Consider the following 17,215-nt stretch of genomic DNA (forward strand, 5'->3'; position numbering starts at 1 on the left):
TTATTTATGGCTAGAAACCAAATATGAGTGAGTACATCCCAAAACATGGTGTTTTCTTGTGAATTTAACTACACACTTGCCATTAACTAGAAGTCTGTTTGTGTGAGTGTGTGTGTATCTGTGTGTCTAGGTGTATGTGCTGTTCATCAGTTCGGAGGCTAGAGGCAAGCATCAGATATTTTCTCCAATCGTTTTTCACCTCTAGTTTTTGAGATGGGTCTGTCAAGGAACCTGGGGTGCACTGACTTGGCCAGAAAGTCCCAAGGCTGCTCCTGTGTCTGCCTCCCAGCACCGGGATTCCAGGAAGTCCCTACTGCATCATCTATTACCCCTGAGTACCAGACACAGAAATTCTTTATCAATGTTGAGACAGTACTATCCTAAAATCTGGCAGAAGGCATTTGCAGATAAAGGTGCATGCCACCCATCCTGATGACCTGAGTGTAATCCCAAGATTCACTGCTCTTCTGAGCTGTCCTTTGACCTTCAATGTATTTGCACGCATGAACACACACACACACACACACACACACACATACATACATACACACGTTGTAATATGAGTGGTGGGGCTGTGTCCCGCCACCTGGCTAGCTTTACCCGGAATAATTACATGGAAACTGTATTCTTTTAAGCACTGCCTGGTCCATTAGTTCCAGCCTCTTATTGGCTAGCTCTTTCATATTGATCTAACCCATTTCTAATATTCTGTGTAGCACCACGAGCTGGCTTACCAGGAAAGATCTTAACCTGCGTCTTTCTGGAGTGGGAGAATCATGTCTACTCCTGACTAGGCTTCTTTCTCCCAGCATTCTGTTCTGTCTACTCCGCCTACCTAATTTTCTGTCCTATTAAAGGGCCAAGGCAGTCTCTTTATTTAACCAATGAAATTAACACAAAACAGAAAACTCTCCCCATCACACACATACACACATACACACACACACACACACACACACACACACACACACTGAACTAAGAATGTAAAAATCTTTCAAAAATCCAAGAGGTTTTTCTCCTCTGTATGATTTTTTCCATTCCTGATACAACCTTTTAGGTTACATCCAGTGTCCATTTCCCTTTCCTTTTTAACCTCGTTTCACACAATGAGGTCACCTTATATCCCCAAACTTACTGAGATGTTTAGATAGGAAGAGTCATCCCAGAGAACCAACTAGCACTTGGAAATCCACTTACCTGCATCATAAACAGAACCAACTAGCACTTGGAAATCCACTTACCTGCATCATAAACAGAACCAACTAGCACTTGGAAATCCACTTACCTGCATCATAAACAGAACCAACTAGCACTTGGAAATCCACGTACCTACATCATAAACAGAACTCCTTCCTCCATTCGTCTCTGGAAATGGAAGAAAACTGTGTCATAATTTGTGTGCTTTTTGCCCACAGAAAACACCAATGCTATGAATTTGATCTCGCTTGTTTTCACTACACAAGAATTGCCCAGACTCAGCCTGACACAGGTCTCAGAGTCCTACAGCTTTCCTCTGTGCTATGCTACCAATACCCTTTCCAGAACTTACTCAAGTTTGTATCTTATTATATACATTTCCCACTTTTTTATCATTGTTCCTTTTCACATATGTTATTCCTGCTTTTGCATTAAGAGTCTGGTAGTTGGAATACATATTGACTGTTGAGACAGGGCACCAGATATACTCAAGGATTCTTGTGTGAGGGTTAGAACAATAGTAATATATCTTTATTTCAGTGAGCATCTGTGATATGACAGACAAGGGGTTAAGTGTTTCATCATAACCTCTCTAACCCTCTCTTGATTATTCTAGATATGCACATTATCCCTAGAACACAGAAAAAGGAATCAGCATTCTAGAAGCTTCAGCAACTTGTCTGAGACAAATTAAGAAACCACATCTGTAACTCAAATCCTTTTTTCCCTTCTCACTGTGCTCTGGAAATCAGAGATCCATCAGTGGTCTTTAAGACTTTTTCTTTAATTTTATTCTGTGTCCAGGTGTTTCACTTGCATGCATGTCTGTACACCACATGCATGCAGTGCCCACAGAGGCCGGAAGAAAATATCAGAGCCCTGGAAACTGGAATTACAGACAGTTGTGAGCCACCATGTAGGTGCTAAAAACTGAACCGGGGTCTCCTGGAAGAGCAGCCAGTGCTCTTAACCACTGAGCCATCTCTTCAGCCCCAGGGATTTCTTTTGTAATAGGAATGTTCCATTTCACCTACTGGGCGGCAACCACATCTTTTTGCAGGAATATGACCTCTTTAAATTTTAAACCACTGTGCATTTTTTGTGACATTTAAGAATTACATGTGAACCTGGTTACTCTTCTTTATGCATTTCAGTTCGACCCACTCACAATCGAAAGCAAAAAAGCAGCCACTGTGGTGCTCATGCTCAACTCTCCAGAGGAGGAGATCTTGGCCAAAGCCTGTGAAGCCATCTATAAGTTCGCTTTGAAAGGTTTGGATTCCTTAAGTTTGTCTTTCTATCTCGTTTCTATTTGCTGCAGGCCAGTACCTTCTTCACTAGTCTGTAGCTTACTTCCTGTGGGCACATTATTGCCCTACTTGAAGGCAGTGCACCTTCCTATATTCTTTACTCGGTGTCCAAGGGTCAGTCACAGTATAGAGCAGTTAGGCCACTCACTATGGGAAAAGCATAGGAGTCAAGCGCATGCCTGTCATCTCAGGATTTGGGAGGTGGAAGCAGAAGGTTGTAAAGGCAAAGCTAGCCTGGGCTATGCAGTGAACACCCTTGTCTTTCCCATCACTCTTCCGCTCACTCACTCACTCACTCAATCAACCAACAAGAAGAAATAATTCCACAGAAGCAAAAAGAGGCACCATTTGAGCAGTAAGATAAACTTGCATTGGATCATAATCCAAAGTATAAAAATAAATATCCCTGTCTATAAACAATATTGATATGAAGGGTAAAATTCAAGACCAGCACCACCCCCATCTCCATGCTCCCTTCCAGACAGTAAATATCCTTTTACCCCCAGAAGTCCCCATTCTGACTTTGTTCTGTTGTCTTCCAAAGCCCCTCCCCTAGAGACTTCATTTGCTCAGTCTTATTGGCCCTTTCCCAGTTTCCTTGCTTTTACCCATATTTTCTTCTGTTTGGATGTGCAGTTGTAACAGTTAGAGGCTACGGTCCACACAGGAGAGAAAGGAGAGAGCACAGTGTTTGACTTGCTGATCCTGGCTTACCTCACTTAAGGTTTTTTCTAGTTCTGTCCATTTTCATGTTAATTTTATAGTTTCATCTTCCTTTATAGTGGGATAAAATTCCATTCAAATAAAATTTACATCAGGGAGAGATTGTTGTATTGAATTAAAAATCAAAACCAAACTACATGCTGCCTTCAAGAAAGACGCTTAGACTATAAGGGCTCAAATAGAAGATGAAAAGAGATCTCTCATTAAAAAACTAAATAAAATAAACCAGGAGTTGCTATAGTAAAATAAGATAAAGAAACAGCAAAAGGAGTCAGAGGTCATTTCATTATGATAAAGAGGTCAAATCCCATAAAGTCTGCAGAATCTCTTCCCTAGCTATGGACCTAAAACAGGAACTTCCAAATGTATGAAGCTGGTATTATGAGGAGAGATAAGCATCCATACACACTCCCCAGAGAGAGAATGCAAGACCCTTTTTTCAAAAAAAAATTCAATAAATGAAAGAATGAATAGACCACATGTATAAGAATATAGAAGATGTGGCCAACAATACTACTGAGTTTAATCTAGTATTGAAAGTGTTCTCTAAAAACTGTGGAGTGAACATTATTTCTCAAGAACATCTCATAGAACACTTGCTTCAGTAAAGTGCATTGTGAGGCATAAAACAAGACAACCTAAATTTTAAGGAATTCTAAACTATTCAAAAAATGTATCTCTGAACCGCAGAGGAATCACATTAGAAGTCAATAGTACCAGATATTCCGGGCAATCATTAAACACTCAGAAAGTAAACAACATACTCCTATATAACTCACAAGTGAAAGAAAAAGGGAGATAAACATGAAAATTGAGGTAATCTATAACAACGTATAGAGGGCTGGTAAACGAGTTTCAGATAAACTTTTATTGCACCAAGTTAGAAAGCAAGCTTTAGCATCAGGGAGCTGACTCAGTGGGGGTGGGTAAGGGTGCTGCCCTGAGTTTAAATCCCTAGGACCCATGTAAAAGTATGACTTCTATCACTGTGCATGCCCTCACATGCTAAATGCACACGCGCACATACACAGACATAAAATTTTAAAAGTTTCAAACTAAGCTTCAGCGCTTTTTTTTTTAAGAAAGAACAATGGTAAAGGAGAATTTAAACTCAAAGTCAGTGATAAATATAATGGGTATCTGAAAACAAATCAATGGAACAGAAAATAATAAGAAGCAAGCAGAAACTGTGAACTAGCAAAAATAGAAAATGAGGCAATCTTTAGCTCAGTATGTCTCTTAAACATGGGTGAAGAATTTGTAAAGAAAACTCTAGCAAATTAAATCTAACAACTGAGTTTCACATGAAGACCCCAAGATTTGTTTAACTCTGAAGGATGAGTCAAGGTATTCTGATAGGCAAAGAGAGAAGTGAATATCCAGGGTGCTGGAGCCCCCAGATTTGTTCTGAGAGAAAGCAAAGGGCAAATAAGAAACTGAAGTCACACAAATTGGAGCTCCTGGGAGATACAAGGCACTCACGCGTGGTCTTGTTCTACCTGACTGTCAGGTGAGGAGAATAAAGCAACTCTCCTTGAACTTGGAGCTGTGGAGCCTCTGACCAAACTGCTTACCCACGAAGACAAGGTCGTAAGAAGAAATGCTACGATGATCTTTGGCATCCTGGCTTCCAACAGTGAGTAACCATGTTTCGAAATGAACGAATTTTCCCATTTTTTTCAAAGTTAACTTTAAGGGATCTGCCTAAATTTTATTTAAGCTAACTTTAACATCGGCAAAAAATGTGGTCAATGTAACACATGATTTCATAGTTTTAAAAGATGTGTTTATTTAATGTGTGTATATCTGCACATGAGTGGAGATGTGCCTAGTGACCAGAAGAGGGCGCTGGATCTCCTGGAGCTGGAAGTACAGGTGGTTGTGAGCTGTCCCATGTGGGTGCTGGGGACCGAGAAGAACAGCAAGGGCTCTTGAGCACTGAACCATTTATCTATCTGATTTCCTGTTTGAACAGATCATTAACAGAGGTGGAGACAAGTATAACATCTCACATCAAAGTTAGTGATGATGCCCTAATCTAACAGGTTGGGAAAGAAATTATCTCTTAAAATGAGTCTTCCCCCCCCCCAAGTTAATATAGTGTAATTTGCCTGCACACATGTTAGTTATACTTCAAATAAATTTTGTAGTATATGAAACCCACAGTAGATTCTGATAAGTTGACTTTTTAAAACTGCTAACTATGGTTCATATAAAAATATTGAGTTGTATATGTTGAATTCAAATTATTTAAGTAGAATGCTCTTGAATCAGATCTATCATTTGATTAATTTTTTTCATCTATTCAGGAGTGTGGTATTGCAGTATTAGCTAACACATACTCTTCTGGCTGTTAGAAGGGCAGTTTGTCAGGGCCATGCCATCAACGGTAGTCTCCACTGGTGTTCAGCATGTATTTCTCCAGGCATAAGTCACTTCTCTGTGTTTTAGGGTAGTTTTTGAGACACAAATTTTGTAACTTACAAAAGTTTCAAAAAGTATTTTGAGCCAACATCTTTGTAACTACAAAAAGATTTAATGATACTCTTAATAAAGTATGAATTATAATAGAGAATGAATTCAACCAAAGGTAGACAGAAATAAACCCACCTCCCAGAAATAGTATGTGACTAAGATCATCACTTTGTCCCTTGCCATAACCTCCACTGGGTATATCATGGATTTTTCCCTTTCTGTCCCCAACTTGCAGTTTTTTTAGACAGCATGTGATATACACAGATTTTTACATATTCAATGACTTTTTCCTGTTTGTTTTTTCTTAATTTCTATTGATTCTCTTACTTGTTCATTCATTCATCCATATCCTAATATATAAGGTATTTAGTTGAGCAACTCTCCACATTGTTGGTGAAAATTCTCAGCTCAGGATCTGTAAATTTTATTTTTTGTGTTTGTAGGGGATTTTGTGACATTAAGTTACTAAGAATTAGGGGCTGGAGAGATGGCCAACAGTAAAGCGCGCGTTCTCCTCTTGCAGGGGACTGGAGATTGGTTCCCAGCACCCATACTAGGTGGTTCATAACGAACTGCCTATGACTCCAGATTAAGGGGGAAGCACGTCCTCTGGCCTCCTCTTGCATCTGCACTCACTCACACATACCCGCACACTATCTACACACAGACACACACAGAGAGACACACATACCCACACATTACCTACACACAAACACACACACAGACACACATACCCACACACAGACACACACACACAGACACACATACCCGCACACTACCCCCACACAGACACACAGACACACATACCCCCACATACACATACACATAGACACACACACAGACACACACACAGAGATACACATACCCGCACACTACCTACACACAAACACACACACAGACACACATACCCACACACAGACACACACACAGAGACACACATACCCGCAAACTACCTACACACAGACACACAGACACACATACCCCCACATACACATACACACAGACACACACATATACACATACACACATACCCACACACAGACACACACATACCCACACACAGACACACATATACACACAGACAAACACACAATACCCACACACAGAACACACAGACACACACACATATACCCAAACACAGACACACATAGACACATACAGAGACACACACACATACCCACGCACAGACACATACATCTACCCCCCCACACCTACCCCCCCACAGACACACATACACACACATACCCACATACAAACACACATATACCCACACAGACATATCCACAGACATATCCACACACATATCCACACACATACCCACATATAGATACACAAACATACCTACACACAGACATACACATACTCACACACAGACACACATGATTTAACTTTTTAAAAATTTAAAGAAATATTTTCACATGTGGGTCTTAAGTGAGGGGTTCTCTGGGATCTCCCAGGCCCAGACCCCACCCTATAAGTTGGCTTTGATCAGTACTAGGAGGACCACCACATCTGCTCAGCCAGCAGGGAGAGCACTGCTGCCCTCAGGGTCCCAGTACGTACCTAGTTCTCTTGACTGAATAAAGGCGACAGTCAAGAATCTGTACCTGGTGTGAAGAGCAATTGCGGTATAATAAAAGGCTTTCTTTGGAGTCCATGAATTAGATGCAATTTGAATTGATTGACTTGTATCTGATGGTGTGGCTAACACATGGCATCCCCAGCTTGGCAAGGTCTCCTTTTTTTGGAAGAATTGACATGTCCACAGCTAAAGCTCCACTTGCCACACAGGTCCTAGAAAACATGGAGAGAAGTTGAACGGGTAGCCGCTGGATCCTAAGGAGTCGTGCCTCCGTGCTAATCTGTAAAGGAGTCCACCTCCACACTGCTGGGCTACAGCATCACTGGCATGTCTAATAACAGCAACAGTGGCTGCCCCTTAGAAACGTGCCATCCTGTGGCTTCCTACTCAGTGAACAACTGTGCTCCTGTCAGATGAACTCGTTTCCACAGGATGCCGGTGCTGAAACTCCACGTGAGACAGCTCTCCTGTCACAGCCTCCTCCTCTGTGGCCTCCTTCTCCTCCTCTTTCCCCTCCCTCTTTTCCTGCCTCTCTTCTTCCTCCCTTTCTACTCTTTTTCCTCCTCCTTCATTTCTAATTACTCCTCCCCTACTCTTTCACTTCCTCCTCTCCCTCCTTGCTCCACATTCTTCTTCCCCTTCCTCTTCCTCTTTCCCCTTCCCTCTTCTTCTCTTCTAGAAGTTACTGAGCTATGTGTCTGTGTCAAGCTGGAGTGATTCAAAAAGACAGTGAAGTTACTTTACTGGACCTTCTTTTTTGGCCAAAACCCAACTGCCACTGTCTTCTTTCTCCTGCTAGTTTGTACTTAATTCTTTCAGAGCACACAACGGACACAGTCAGCCACAGATGCAGTGGCTGTAAAACAGACACAGTGGCTATAGTCAGCCACTGAGAGTCCACCAGAAACCCTGTGCCAGGCAACCTGAGGAAACAGCACTTTGGATCCCTCAAAGCCAGCAGAGAGAGGTGGTGCTGGAAACCAGTAAAGGCCAAGAATGAATTACATGGTAAAACCAAGATATGTGATTAGGAGAGTAATAAAGCCTGATACAGTGGTGCCCATCTACAATGTCAGTATGGCAGAGCCGAGGCAGAGGAATTGCAGTGAGTTTGGCCTGGCTACCATAATGAATTTTAGCCCTACTGGGACTACATAGTGAGGCTCTGTCTAAAAAGTAAATGCAATCAGAAGAGGGCTAATGAAGTTAGAGCAGGCACTAAAGCCGTTGGCAGAGCTGCCTTGACCAGAAATCACAGTGACACCTGCTCGGATGCTGTTCACCTGGCCCGGCACAGGTCAGAATTCCCATCCAGTTGCCGAAGATGAGGCGCTTCCCTGGTGAAAAAGAAGGAACCGAGACTAATATTATGTTTGCAGAGCTTGAAAGAGCAGCTCACCTGGCATTTTCTGCTGATTTCACATAAATAAAGGATTAGATTCTCTGAATGATCAACTGTCAAAAGGAGAATAGTAAGTAACCAACTGGGACACCAGTTCTCAGAGCTGCAGTGAACTAGAACCTTCCATCCAGCAGGGAGGAGTGGCTCAGCAGACGGGATGGATCCTGGAGCGGGTCTTGGGCACCTCTGGTCATCTGGTCTAAATTTCATGGCATGAGACTCTCTGGAGAAGACTTCTAGCTTCTTTCGGCAAAGCAAGGTGTGGTGTCCACCTGAGGCCACAAGGACCATGCAGCTATGGGCTTTGCAGGTGACTGCCAATAACCCAGAAAGAAAGGAACTGACAACCACACATCACCAACATGGTCTACCTTAAGGTCAGGATCAATTAAGAAGGTCTAAAGTGCACAGGGATGGTTTTATATATATGGGGAAGTGCTCAGAGATCCAACTTCCAGAGATTGTTAGGATGTTTTCAAGCATCTAAAAATAAGGAATTTTCCTATAGCTGTCACAAAAATTGTTCGCAGCCATGCCAACTGGCATCGGAACAGCACTTGTTGAGACAGGTGCATGGAATTTGGGTCCCAGAACCTTGCAAGGATCTAAGTATTATGCCAAGGCTGTTACCTGTCAATCAGTGGAGTAAACACTTCTTAAAACCTGGTGTTGGACCATAAATGTCATCCTCTACTGTGGCGAGCACAGATTGGGCTAAAAACCTGACTGAGTTGACAGAGGAATGAAGACATGGCAGATGTACATACAGAAAGTCTGGGATCAGGTGGGCTGTAGTCAGGCTGATGGACAGCAGCAACTTCTACCCAAGAGCCCAAAGAAGGCTTTGCCATTTCCCTGACCCTGACCTAGAAAAGGCTATGTCAATCTCCTGAGCCTAACCCGGGAGAGGCTTTGTCAGTTCCCATGGGTCTGAGGCACTGGGGTCCTTCTCCTTAACACATGCTCCCCCAAAACTACCTCTACCTCTGCTTCCCACAACACAGCACCCTGGAACATTGCATGTCCTGGAACCTACAAAGGCAACTGTCCATTCGCTCTGCCTTCAGCCACTTGCAAGAGAAACAGAGAAATCAGAAGTTTTGACACATTGAAGAAAAGTCACAGCTCTGAATTCCTCAGGAAAGGGTGCTCAGTGAACAACAAACCTATTTAGCTATTAATAAGGACAAACTCATGCTAGACAGTGCACTTCGGTGACCTTTCCTTTGAATCTAGTGGGGTTAGCCTTTTCTTACAGATAAAGGAAATGGATTAGAAGTTATAAAACTAAAGAAACAGAGGTATCTTTTTTTCCTCAAAAAACTGGAGTTAAGTCAGCAAGAAGTGGAGGCATACCTGGCTACCCTTAGCCTAACAGACAGTGAGCTTCAAAAGCCAATGCATTTATCTCTGAGTACTTTTGATATCTCTAATAACTAAATAAAGTGTAAGCAATAAGAATATATCAGTCAAAATATGTTAGGATAATTGTCTGCACTCTACACAAGTTTGTGGAAATTAAACTTAAAAATCACTTCAAAATAAAGAGAATAAGTGACCATAGATGCCCAACTCCATCTGATGTACCTATTTAAGCTAAGGCTCTGGAGAAGCCAAGGAAGAAGGGTCAGAAAGACTATAGGAGCCAGAGGACCAGGACACCTACTGCAAAATAGGGTCTTCTAGACATGACATGAAGAGGCACCGATGGAATCTTAACAGTATGGTTCCCTAAACAAGGCCTTGCATAATGACAACCGTCAATGTGCCAGTGTGGATGGGAAAAAAATGACACAAAGCTCCACCCCTACGTGAGGAGCTGCTCCAAGGGGATGAATCTGTTTTCTCATGAACAAGCTTGATAGGTTATACAATCCCATATAGTCAGCTCAGTAAGTTGTACACACACACACACACACACACACACACAGAGAGAGAGAGAGACAGACAGACAGACAGACAGACAGACAGACAGACAGACAGACATCATATCACATCACACACTCAAGAGAGAGAAAGGAGAGCAATAACAATTGAAAGTGCCAGCATTGGCAAAAGATACCCCAAGACAAGTTCTTAGCACAAAGGAGGCTTATTTGCCCCAGAAGGACAAAGAGCAGGGAATAAGAGACAAGCAGAGGAGACAGAGGATAAAAGAGAAAGGAATAGGAACAAAGGAAAGGGGAAATGATATTTGATTGGGCATGTTAATTAGGGTAGCCAAAGGGGGGCTTTTGATTGCTGGACGTTGGTAGTCAGCCTCAAGAGGAGGAAGTGGCCAAATACAGGAATAGTCTTCATGACTAGTTTTAGGAATGTAATCTAATGGGTTTTTTTGGTTTGTTGTTGTTGTTGTTTTTCAGCAAGAAAGAGGGAATAGGGAAAGGCCAAGGCCGGCCAGAGCCATGTTTGCCATGCTCAGGCCCTCTAGAGCGTCTTCAACAAGAATTAAAGAAAAGATCATAAATTTGAGAGGAAGAGAGGATATGAGAGGAGTTGGAGAGGGAGGAAGGGTGGAAACAATGTAATAAACCATTCGTGTATAAAAATTTCAAAACAAAAGATTAATATAATAAAAAATATAGGACACTGTAAGTCAGATTTTCTGATGTGTTCTGGGTATATCTGGAAATTCTGCTGTTATTCTTTTTAGTGTTGAGCAAAAGGCAGCAGCTAGATGATGTGCAAGTAGAGTCAACTGAACTGGGCATGCGTCCTGCCACTGCCTTTTTGCTGCTTAGATTTCAATATCCTCACCATGAAATCAGACAGGAACACCTATCTTAGCAAATGCTTAGCAGACGTCACTATTACTTTAACAAACATCCACATTTTGTCTCTTCTTTTGTAGGTGATGTTAAAAAGTTGCTGAGGGAGTTAGAGGTCATGAACTCTGTTATTGCTCAGCTTGCTCCAGAAGGTAACTTTGCATCCTATGGCTCCAAAATGGGACTCATTTCTTTTTATATTTTATTAAACTACATATTGTAAAGAACTTACGAGCCATCCACTGTGAACTGTCATTATAATCTTTCAAGCCACAGCACAGTTTTAACTTTTCAGAAACTGCGACGTGAGCAAGATTTTTAGAGCTTTGGATTGCAAAGCTTCTGTGTGTTTGTGGTGTGTGTGAACACGTGTGTGCATGCATGTACGTGTGTGTGTGTGTGTGTGTGTATGTGTGTGTGTAATACTAAAATTGAGTAATTGAGTCCAGGGCTTCGCATATGTTCAGAGAACACTCTACCACTGCAATATATCCCATAACCCTGCATATGCAGAACCTCCTGCCCCAGCCTGCCAAGTAGCTAGGATCATCACACCCCTCCTCAAAGCCTATTGTAAAGTAGAGCTTCCGTAATAGCTAACACGTTGTCTTGTTTATCTATGATATACAGAAGAAGTGGTAATCCATGAGTTTGCAAGTCTTTGCCTCGCAAACATGTCAGTAGAGTACACTGGGAAAGTACAGATCTTTGAGCATGGTGGACTTGAGCCACTCATCAGACTGCTGAGTAGCCCAGACCCAGATGTGAAGAAGAACTCTATTGAGTGCATCTACAACTTGGTACAGGTAGGGATGGCTTCTAAACAGCGTTCTGGTGGTAGGGAATACAACTCAATGCTAACATGCTTGCCTAACACGCAGAAGGCCAATTGTGGGGGTGGGGCCGGAGAGATGGCTCAGAGGTTAAGAGCACTAGCTGCTCTACCATTGAACCCAGGATCAGTTCCCAGCACCCACATGGTGGCTTACAACCGTCTGTAGCTCCAGTTCAGGAGATCTGATGTTCCCTTTTGGTCTCTGTGGGCACTTGTGTGCATGGGATAAACAGGTATGTAGGCAAACAGCCACACACATAAAATACTTTTTGAAGCCCATCATGGAATTTATCTTTTCCTTTAAAACAAAATTTAAAACTCACCAGTTTTGCATAGTAGTTCTCAGCCCATTTTGTACTAGGAGTCCCCTTTTTTGTTCCTGGCTGCTCAACCCCGAAAAAACCACACAGAAACTGTATTAATTAAATCACTGCTTGGCCCATTAGCTCTAAATTCTTATTGGCTAACTCTTACATCTTAATTTAACTCATTTCTAGTAATCTGTGTATCACCACGTGGCTATGGCTTCCCCAGCAAACTTCCTGCATCTGTCTCCAGCAGGGCTACATGGCTTCTCCTGACTTCGTCTTCTTTCTCCCAGCATTCAGTTTAGTTTTTCCTGCCTAGCTCTTCTCTACCCTATCACAGGCCCAAAACAGCTTCTTTATTAACCAATGGTATTCACAGCATGCAGAGGGGAATTCCACATCACCATTTAGTACTTATCACTCAGAAAAAGATATAGAAATTCCATGTAGATGCCTTTCAAATTTACCATTTGATAAATAATTGTATACCACATGAAAAGAAATAAATTTCTCTTTTAAAAGAACAGAGTGGCATACATATTAAGGTAGGATTCATGTGAGTCCACTGTGTTTCTTTTAAAATGGGAAATCTACAATTCATGTCAAATCTGGGAAGTGTCAATACAAAAACACAGTTCTCATCTAAAAGCTTATTCTGAACCCAAACTTGAGTTTCCTTGCCCTGGAGAACAAGAAATTAAGCAACCCCAGGTTCCATGTTCCCACGTGGAAGCAAGTTCATGAGGTTTGATAGTAAGCAGAATAAAAAAGTCACAAATCAAGGCAAGTTGAAAATACATTGGGGGGGGGGTACATCAGAGATGTGGTTACAGCAAGTAGGGAAAATCCCTCCTGTAGGCCTCAGATGGCATCTGGTAACATCCTTAGCTTTGAGTTGGTAGAAGTTTGTAACATAACAGATTTCAAAAGTTGTTTATCTGTTAGCCAGGGGATGTCAGTTCTGACCCAGAGGTAGGCAAGGGGGCTGAAACTAGCACAAGATAAGGTAGTCAGGCTCTGAGCTGCAGTGTCCCCCCCTCCCCCCCGTGTGCATCACTTGCTAAGATGGCATCAGTCTTCGCAGACAGCTGCCTTCCAGAATTCTCATTCATAAAGGCAAATCACTGGGACAGTCCTTACGGGCTTGGAGGACCAGCAGGTCAAGGCTTTGGACTGTTTATTGGTGAAAAGTCTCATCTGAGTTCTGCTCAGGGCAATTCACAACAGCAAAAGCTGTTTCATAAGGCTGCTTTCCTGTGCATAGAAAACAACTCCGTTCCGCTCCCCACTGCACTATTCCCTGTGCCCCGCCCTCACCACAACAGGTCAGTTTAGAAAGACCTTCCGCGCTGCTTTTCCTGCTTGGGTTTCTTAACAATGAGATAATGTGCTTGGTAAGCAATGGGCTTTCCCTCACCATCTCAGCTTATTTTCTTGTTGCTGTGATAAAAACACCCTCATGAAAAGCAGTTTCTGCTATTTTCCCAAGAGCATAGAAGATCTTTCCATTATCTGGTGTCTTTTTCACTTTCTTTCTTCAAAAATTTAAAGTTCCTGTCATACAGGTCTTCCACTTATTTGTTTAGAGTTACTCCAAGATTTTTTACATTATTTGTGGCTATTGTGAAGTGTGATATTTCTTTGATTTCTTTCTTAGCCCATTTATCATCTATATAAAGGAAGGCTACTGATTTTTTTTGAGTGAAAAAAAAAAAAGAAAAGCAGTTTCTGGTCCATAATTCAAGAGTGCATAGTCCATCCCCGCATGGAAGTTAAGATGGTGGGAGCTTGCAACAGCTGGACATCCACAATCAGGAAGCTGAGTGCAGTGGATCCCTATGCTCAGCTAATGTCCCCCATTTCATATAGTCCAGGGTCTGCCACCCAGGGAATGGTCCCACAGACAAGATGGCTCTTCCCATGGCAGTGAATGGAATCAAGGTCATCCCAGAAGCTAGGAAACCTCTCAGAGGCTTGTCTCTGGGATGATTTTTGTCTTATTCATAGTTGTCAATTAACACTCTTTATCCAACTCACTCAATGACTTAAAATTGCCCATCCGTGATATGTGGTTTTAACCTCATGACTCCTCCTGGGTGCAGTCTCCTACTTTTTCTTTCAAGTGAAAATAAAAAGCATTGCCTGTACATAACAGAAGCGTTGGAGACTAAGAAGATATTAGGGCTGCTACAGCCAAATACCACAAACAACAGAGCGGAGTTCTGAGCCTAAAGGTTCAAAGTCATGGTGCTAACGTGACTTATGCCGCAGAGACTGGGCAGAACCATTCCTCAACTGCCCAACTTTTGCTAGCCGCCAGCACTCTAGTCTCTGTCTTTGTCATCTCCATCCGCAAGAGGACATCAATTTTTCCTTATAAGGACACCATTAAGCCGAGTGGTGGTGGTGTATGCCTTTAATTCCAGTCAGTATTCAGGAGGCAGAAGCAGAGGCAGAGGTGAACTCTTGTGAGTTTAAGGCCAGCCTGATCTACAAGAGCTAATTCCAGGACAGACTCCAAAGCTACAGAGAAACCCTGTCTCAGAAAACCGGGGGGAAAAAAGACACCATTAAGGACTATGCTCCGCGGTGACCCCGTCTTGTCTAGTTATATCAGCAGTGACTCTCTTTCCAAATGGAGTCACATTATGAGCCCCTGGGGACACTATCTTAAAGGTCACCTATAACATTTATGCCTGAAGGAAGCTAAACATTTAGAAGTTGGGCAAATGATGAAAGAAGGAAGGCTAAGCGGAACATGGGAGTTTTTCCAGAGAGTGTGTCTGTGTGCGTGCGTGCGTGCGTGCGTGCGTGCGTGTGTGTGTGTGTGTGTGTGTGTGTCTGCATCTGTGAATGTTGTACATGCATATTTATGTAGGTATGTGCACATCTGTGCATGTGAGTGTAGAGGCCAGAGATCAGTGCCCCGTCTTCTTCAATTACCCTCTACCTTATTTGTTTGAGGCAGGGTCTCTCCCTAACTAATGACTAAGGTAGGCTGGCCGGCCACTGCGTTCTGGGAATCCACCTGCTCTGCCTCCATCACACTGCCGCTCTGACTTCACTACATGGGTTCTGGTAGCCCACACTCATCTTCTAGGCTAAGTGGCAAACACTCCATTGATTGAGCTACTTCCCCACTCCTACCCCCCTTTTCCACCTTCAGTGCTATTTTAAGCACCTTTGAGTTTGTTCCAGAGTTTTCTCCACTGCTCAATACAACACTGCTACCACTACCAAAACTGGTCCATTGCATATAGGAATTTAACTACACTGACTATAAGAAATTAAGAGTCTTAAGTAAAGATCATGTATTTGAAAAAATCCTGCTTTAAATTTGCACACTGGGTTATCTACAACACCAAATACATTTTGCTCTTTCACAAACAACCCCTCAAAGATCAAGAATCCAAGTTATTTCATCAAATACTATTGAAACAGTATATTCATGCAAAAAGAATTGTATTATGTATAAATTTCAACATAATATTGTTTATAGAAGTTTGTAGCAATATAAATCCTGCAAGAGATAGTTAACGTAGACTTTCTGTTGACAATGTCTATGTCAATAAATTTATTTTTACGTCCATTGAGTTTTGCTTTTTGTTTTTTGTTTGTTTTGTTTTTTTTTTTGTCTATGAGTTGTTTTGGAAACTGGAATCAATGCTGGAGAAACTCTAACTTAACAATGTTCTCTACCATTTCATGGCAGGATTTTCAGTGTCGAACGACACTTCAAGAACTAAACGCAATCCCTCCCATCTTAGAACTCCTGAAGTCTGAGTACCCAATCATCCAGCTGCTGGCTCTCAAAACCCTGGGTGTTATCACATGTGATAAGGAGTCTCGGACAATGCTGAAAGACAATCAAGGACTAGACCAGCTCACCAAGATCCTGGAAGCCAAGGTATTGGCCATATTCCCATTCATGCAGCTCTCTGAAATATTGTCCTAAAGTCTGAAAGTTTTTAATTTTAGTAAGCAAAGTTTACAGGAGTATCTCATTAATGGTTGTGCAAACTTTATTTGGCTTCTTAAAGCAGGCTAGCTGTGGAGGCCATGGAGAAATAATAGAAAATATGGCTTTGAAGGTTTAAGATTGTTCAGAAATACCTAGAAGTAATCCTTTAATTGTCTGTGGGATGAGGAGAGAAGAACAGTTTACCTTCTAAAAACAACGAGAGACACTGGAGGTGAAGGTGCACAGTTCCCGTAAGGCTCGCAAGGAATCTGTCTCCAACTTTGTGTCTGTGTGTCTCATGTCTTCTGGTTACAAATGCCAATCTAGCAGTGTGCTGTATAGACGTGGCTCAGATCCACGCTGAAAGGGTCCCCAGGCTCTATTCCAGAGCCAACGCTGATATGTACAGTTCAGATCCACCGCCTCTATTTCAATGTCTTAGATCAACCAAGCTCTATTTAGTGCCTTTTTGAAAATAAGAAGAGAGGCACATTCTAGGAGGTTAAAAGCTCTTTGAGTAATAATTTATTAAGTTTCCTGCAACATCCATCTACCTCTGATTCCATGACATCCTGTGTACCAGTTCTGTGTCAGGATTTTACATTTGTGGTGTAGAACCCTAACAGTGCTATAGGCTGTCTAGTACTGTGAACT

General features: G+C 42.2%; 1 protein-coding gene across 1 annotated transcript in view; it reads left to right on the forward strand.

Annotated features, from left to right (window-relative positions):
* The window catches only part of Armc3 (armadillo repeat containing 3), a 95,312-nt gene that overhangs the window by 7,938 nt on the left and 70,159 nt on the right, over positions 1 to 17,215 (forward strand). The window contains exons 3-7 of the mRNA XM_026782867.1: positions 2,352 to 2,469; positions 4,741 to 4,866; positions 11,541 to 11,609; positions 12,088 to 12,263; positions 16,313 to 16,507. Of these exons, the coding sequence (XP_026638668.1) occupies positions 2,352 to 2,469; positions 4,741 to 4,866; positions 11,541 to 11,609; positions 12,088 to 12,263; positions 16,313 to 16,507 (684 nt within the window). The remainder of the gene's footprint in view (positions 1 to 2,351; positions 2,470 to 4,740; positions 4,867 to 11,540; positions 11,610 to 12,087; positions 12,264 to 16,312; positions 16,508 to 17,215) is intronic.

The sequence above is a fragment of the Microtus ochrogaster genome, chromosome 16 (assembly GCF_000317375.1).
Source record: "Microtus ochrogaster isolate Prairie Vole_2 chromosome 16, MicOch1.0, whole genome shotgun sequence".
In the NCBI taxonomy this organism is placed as follows: domain Eukaryota; kingdom Metazoa; phylum Chordata; class Mammalia; order Rodentia; family Cricetidae; genus Microtus; species Microtus ochrogaster.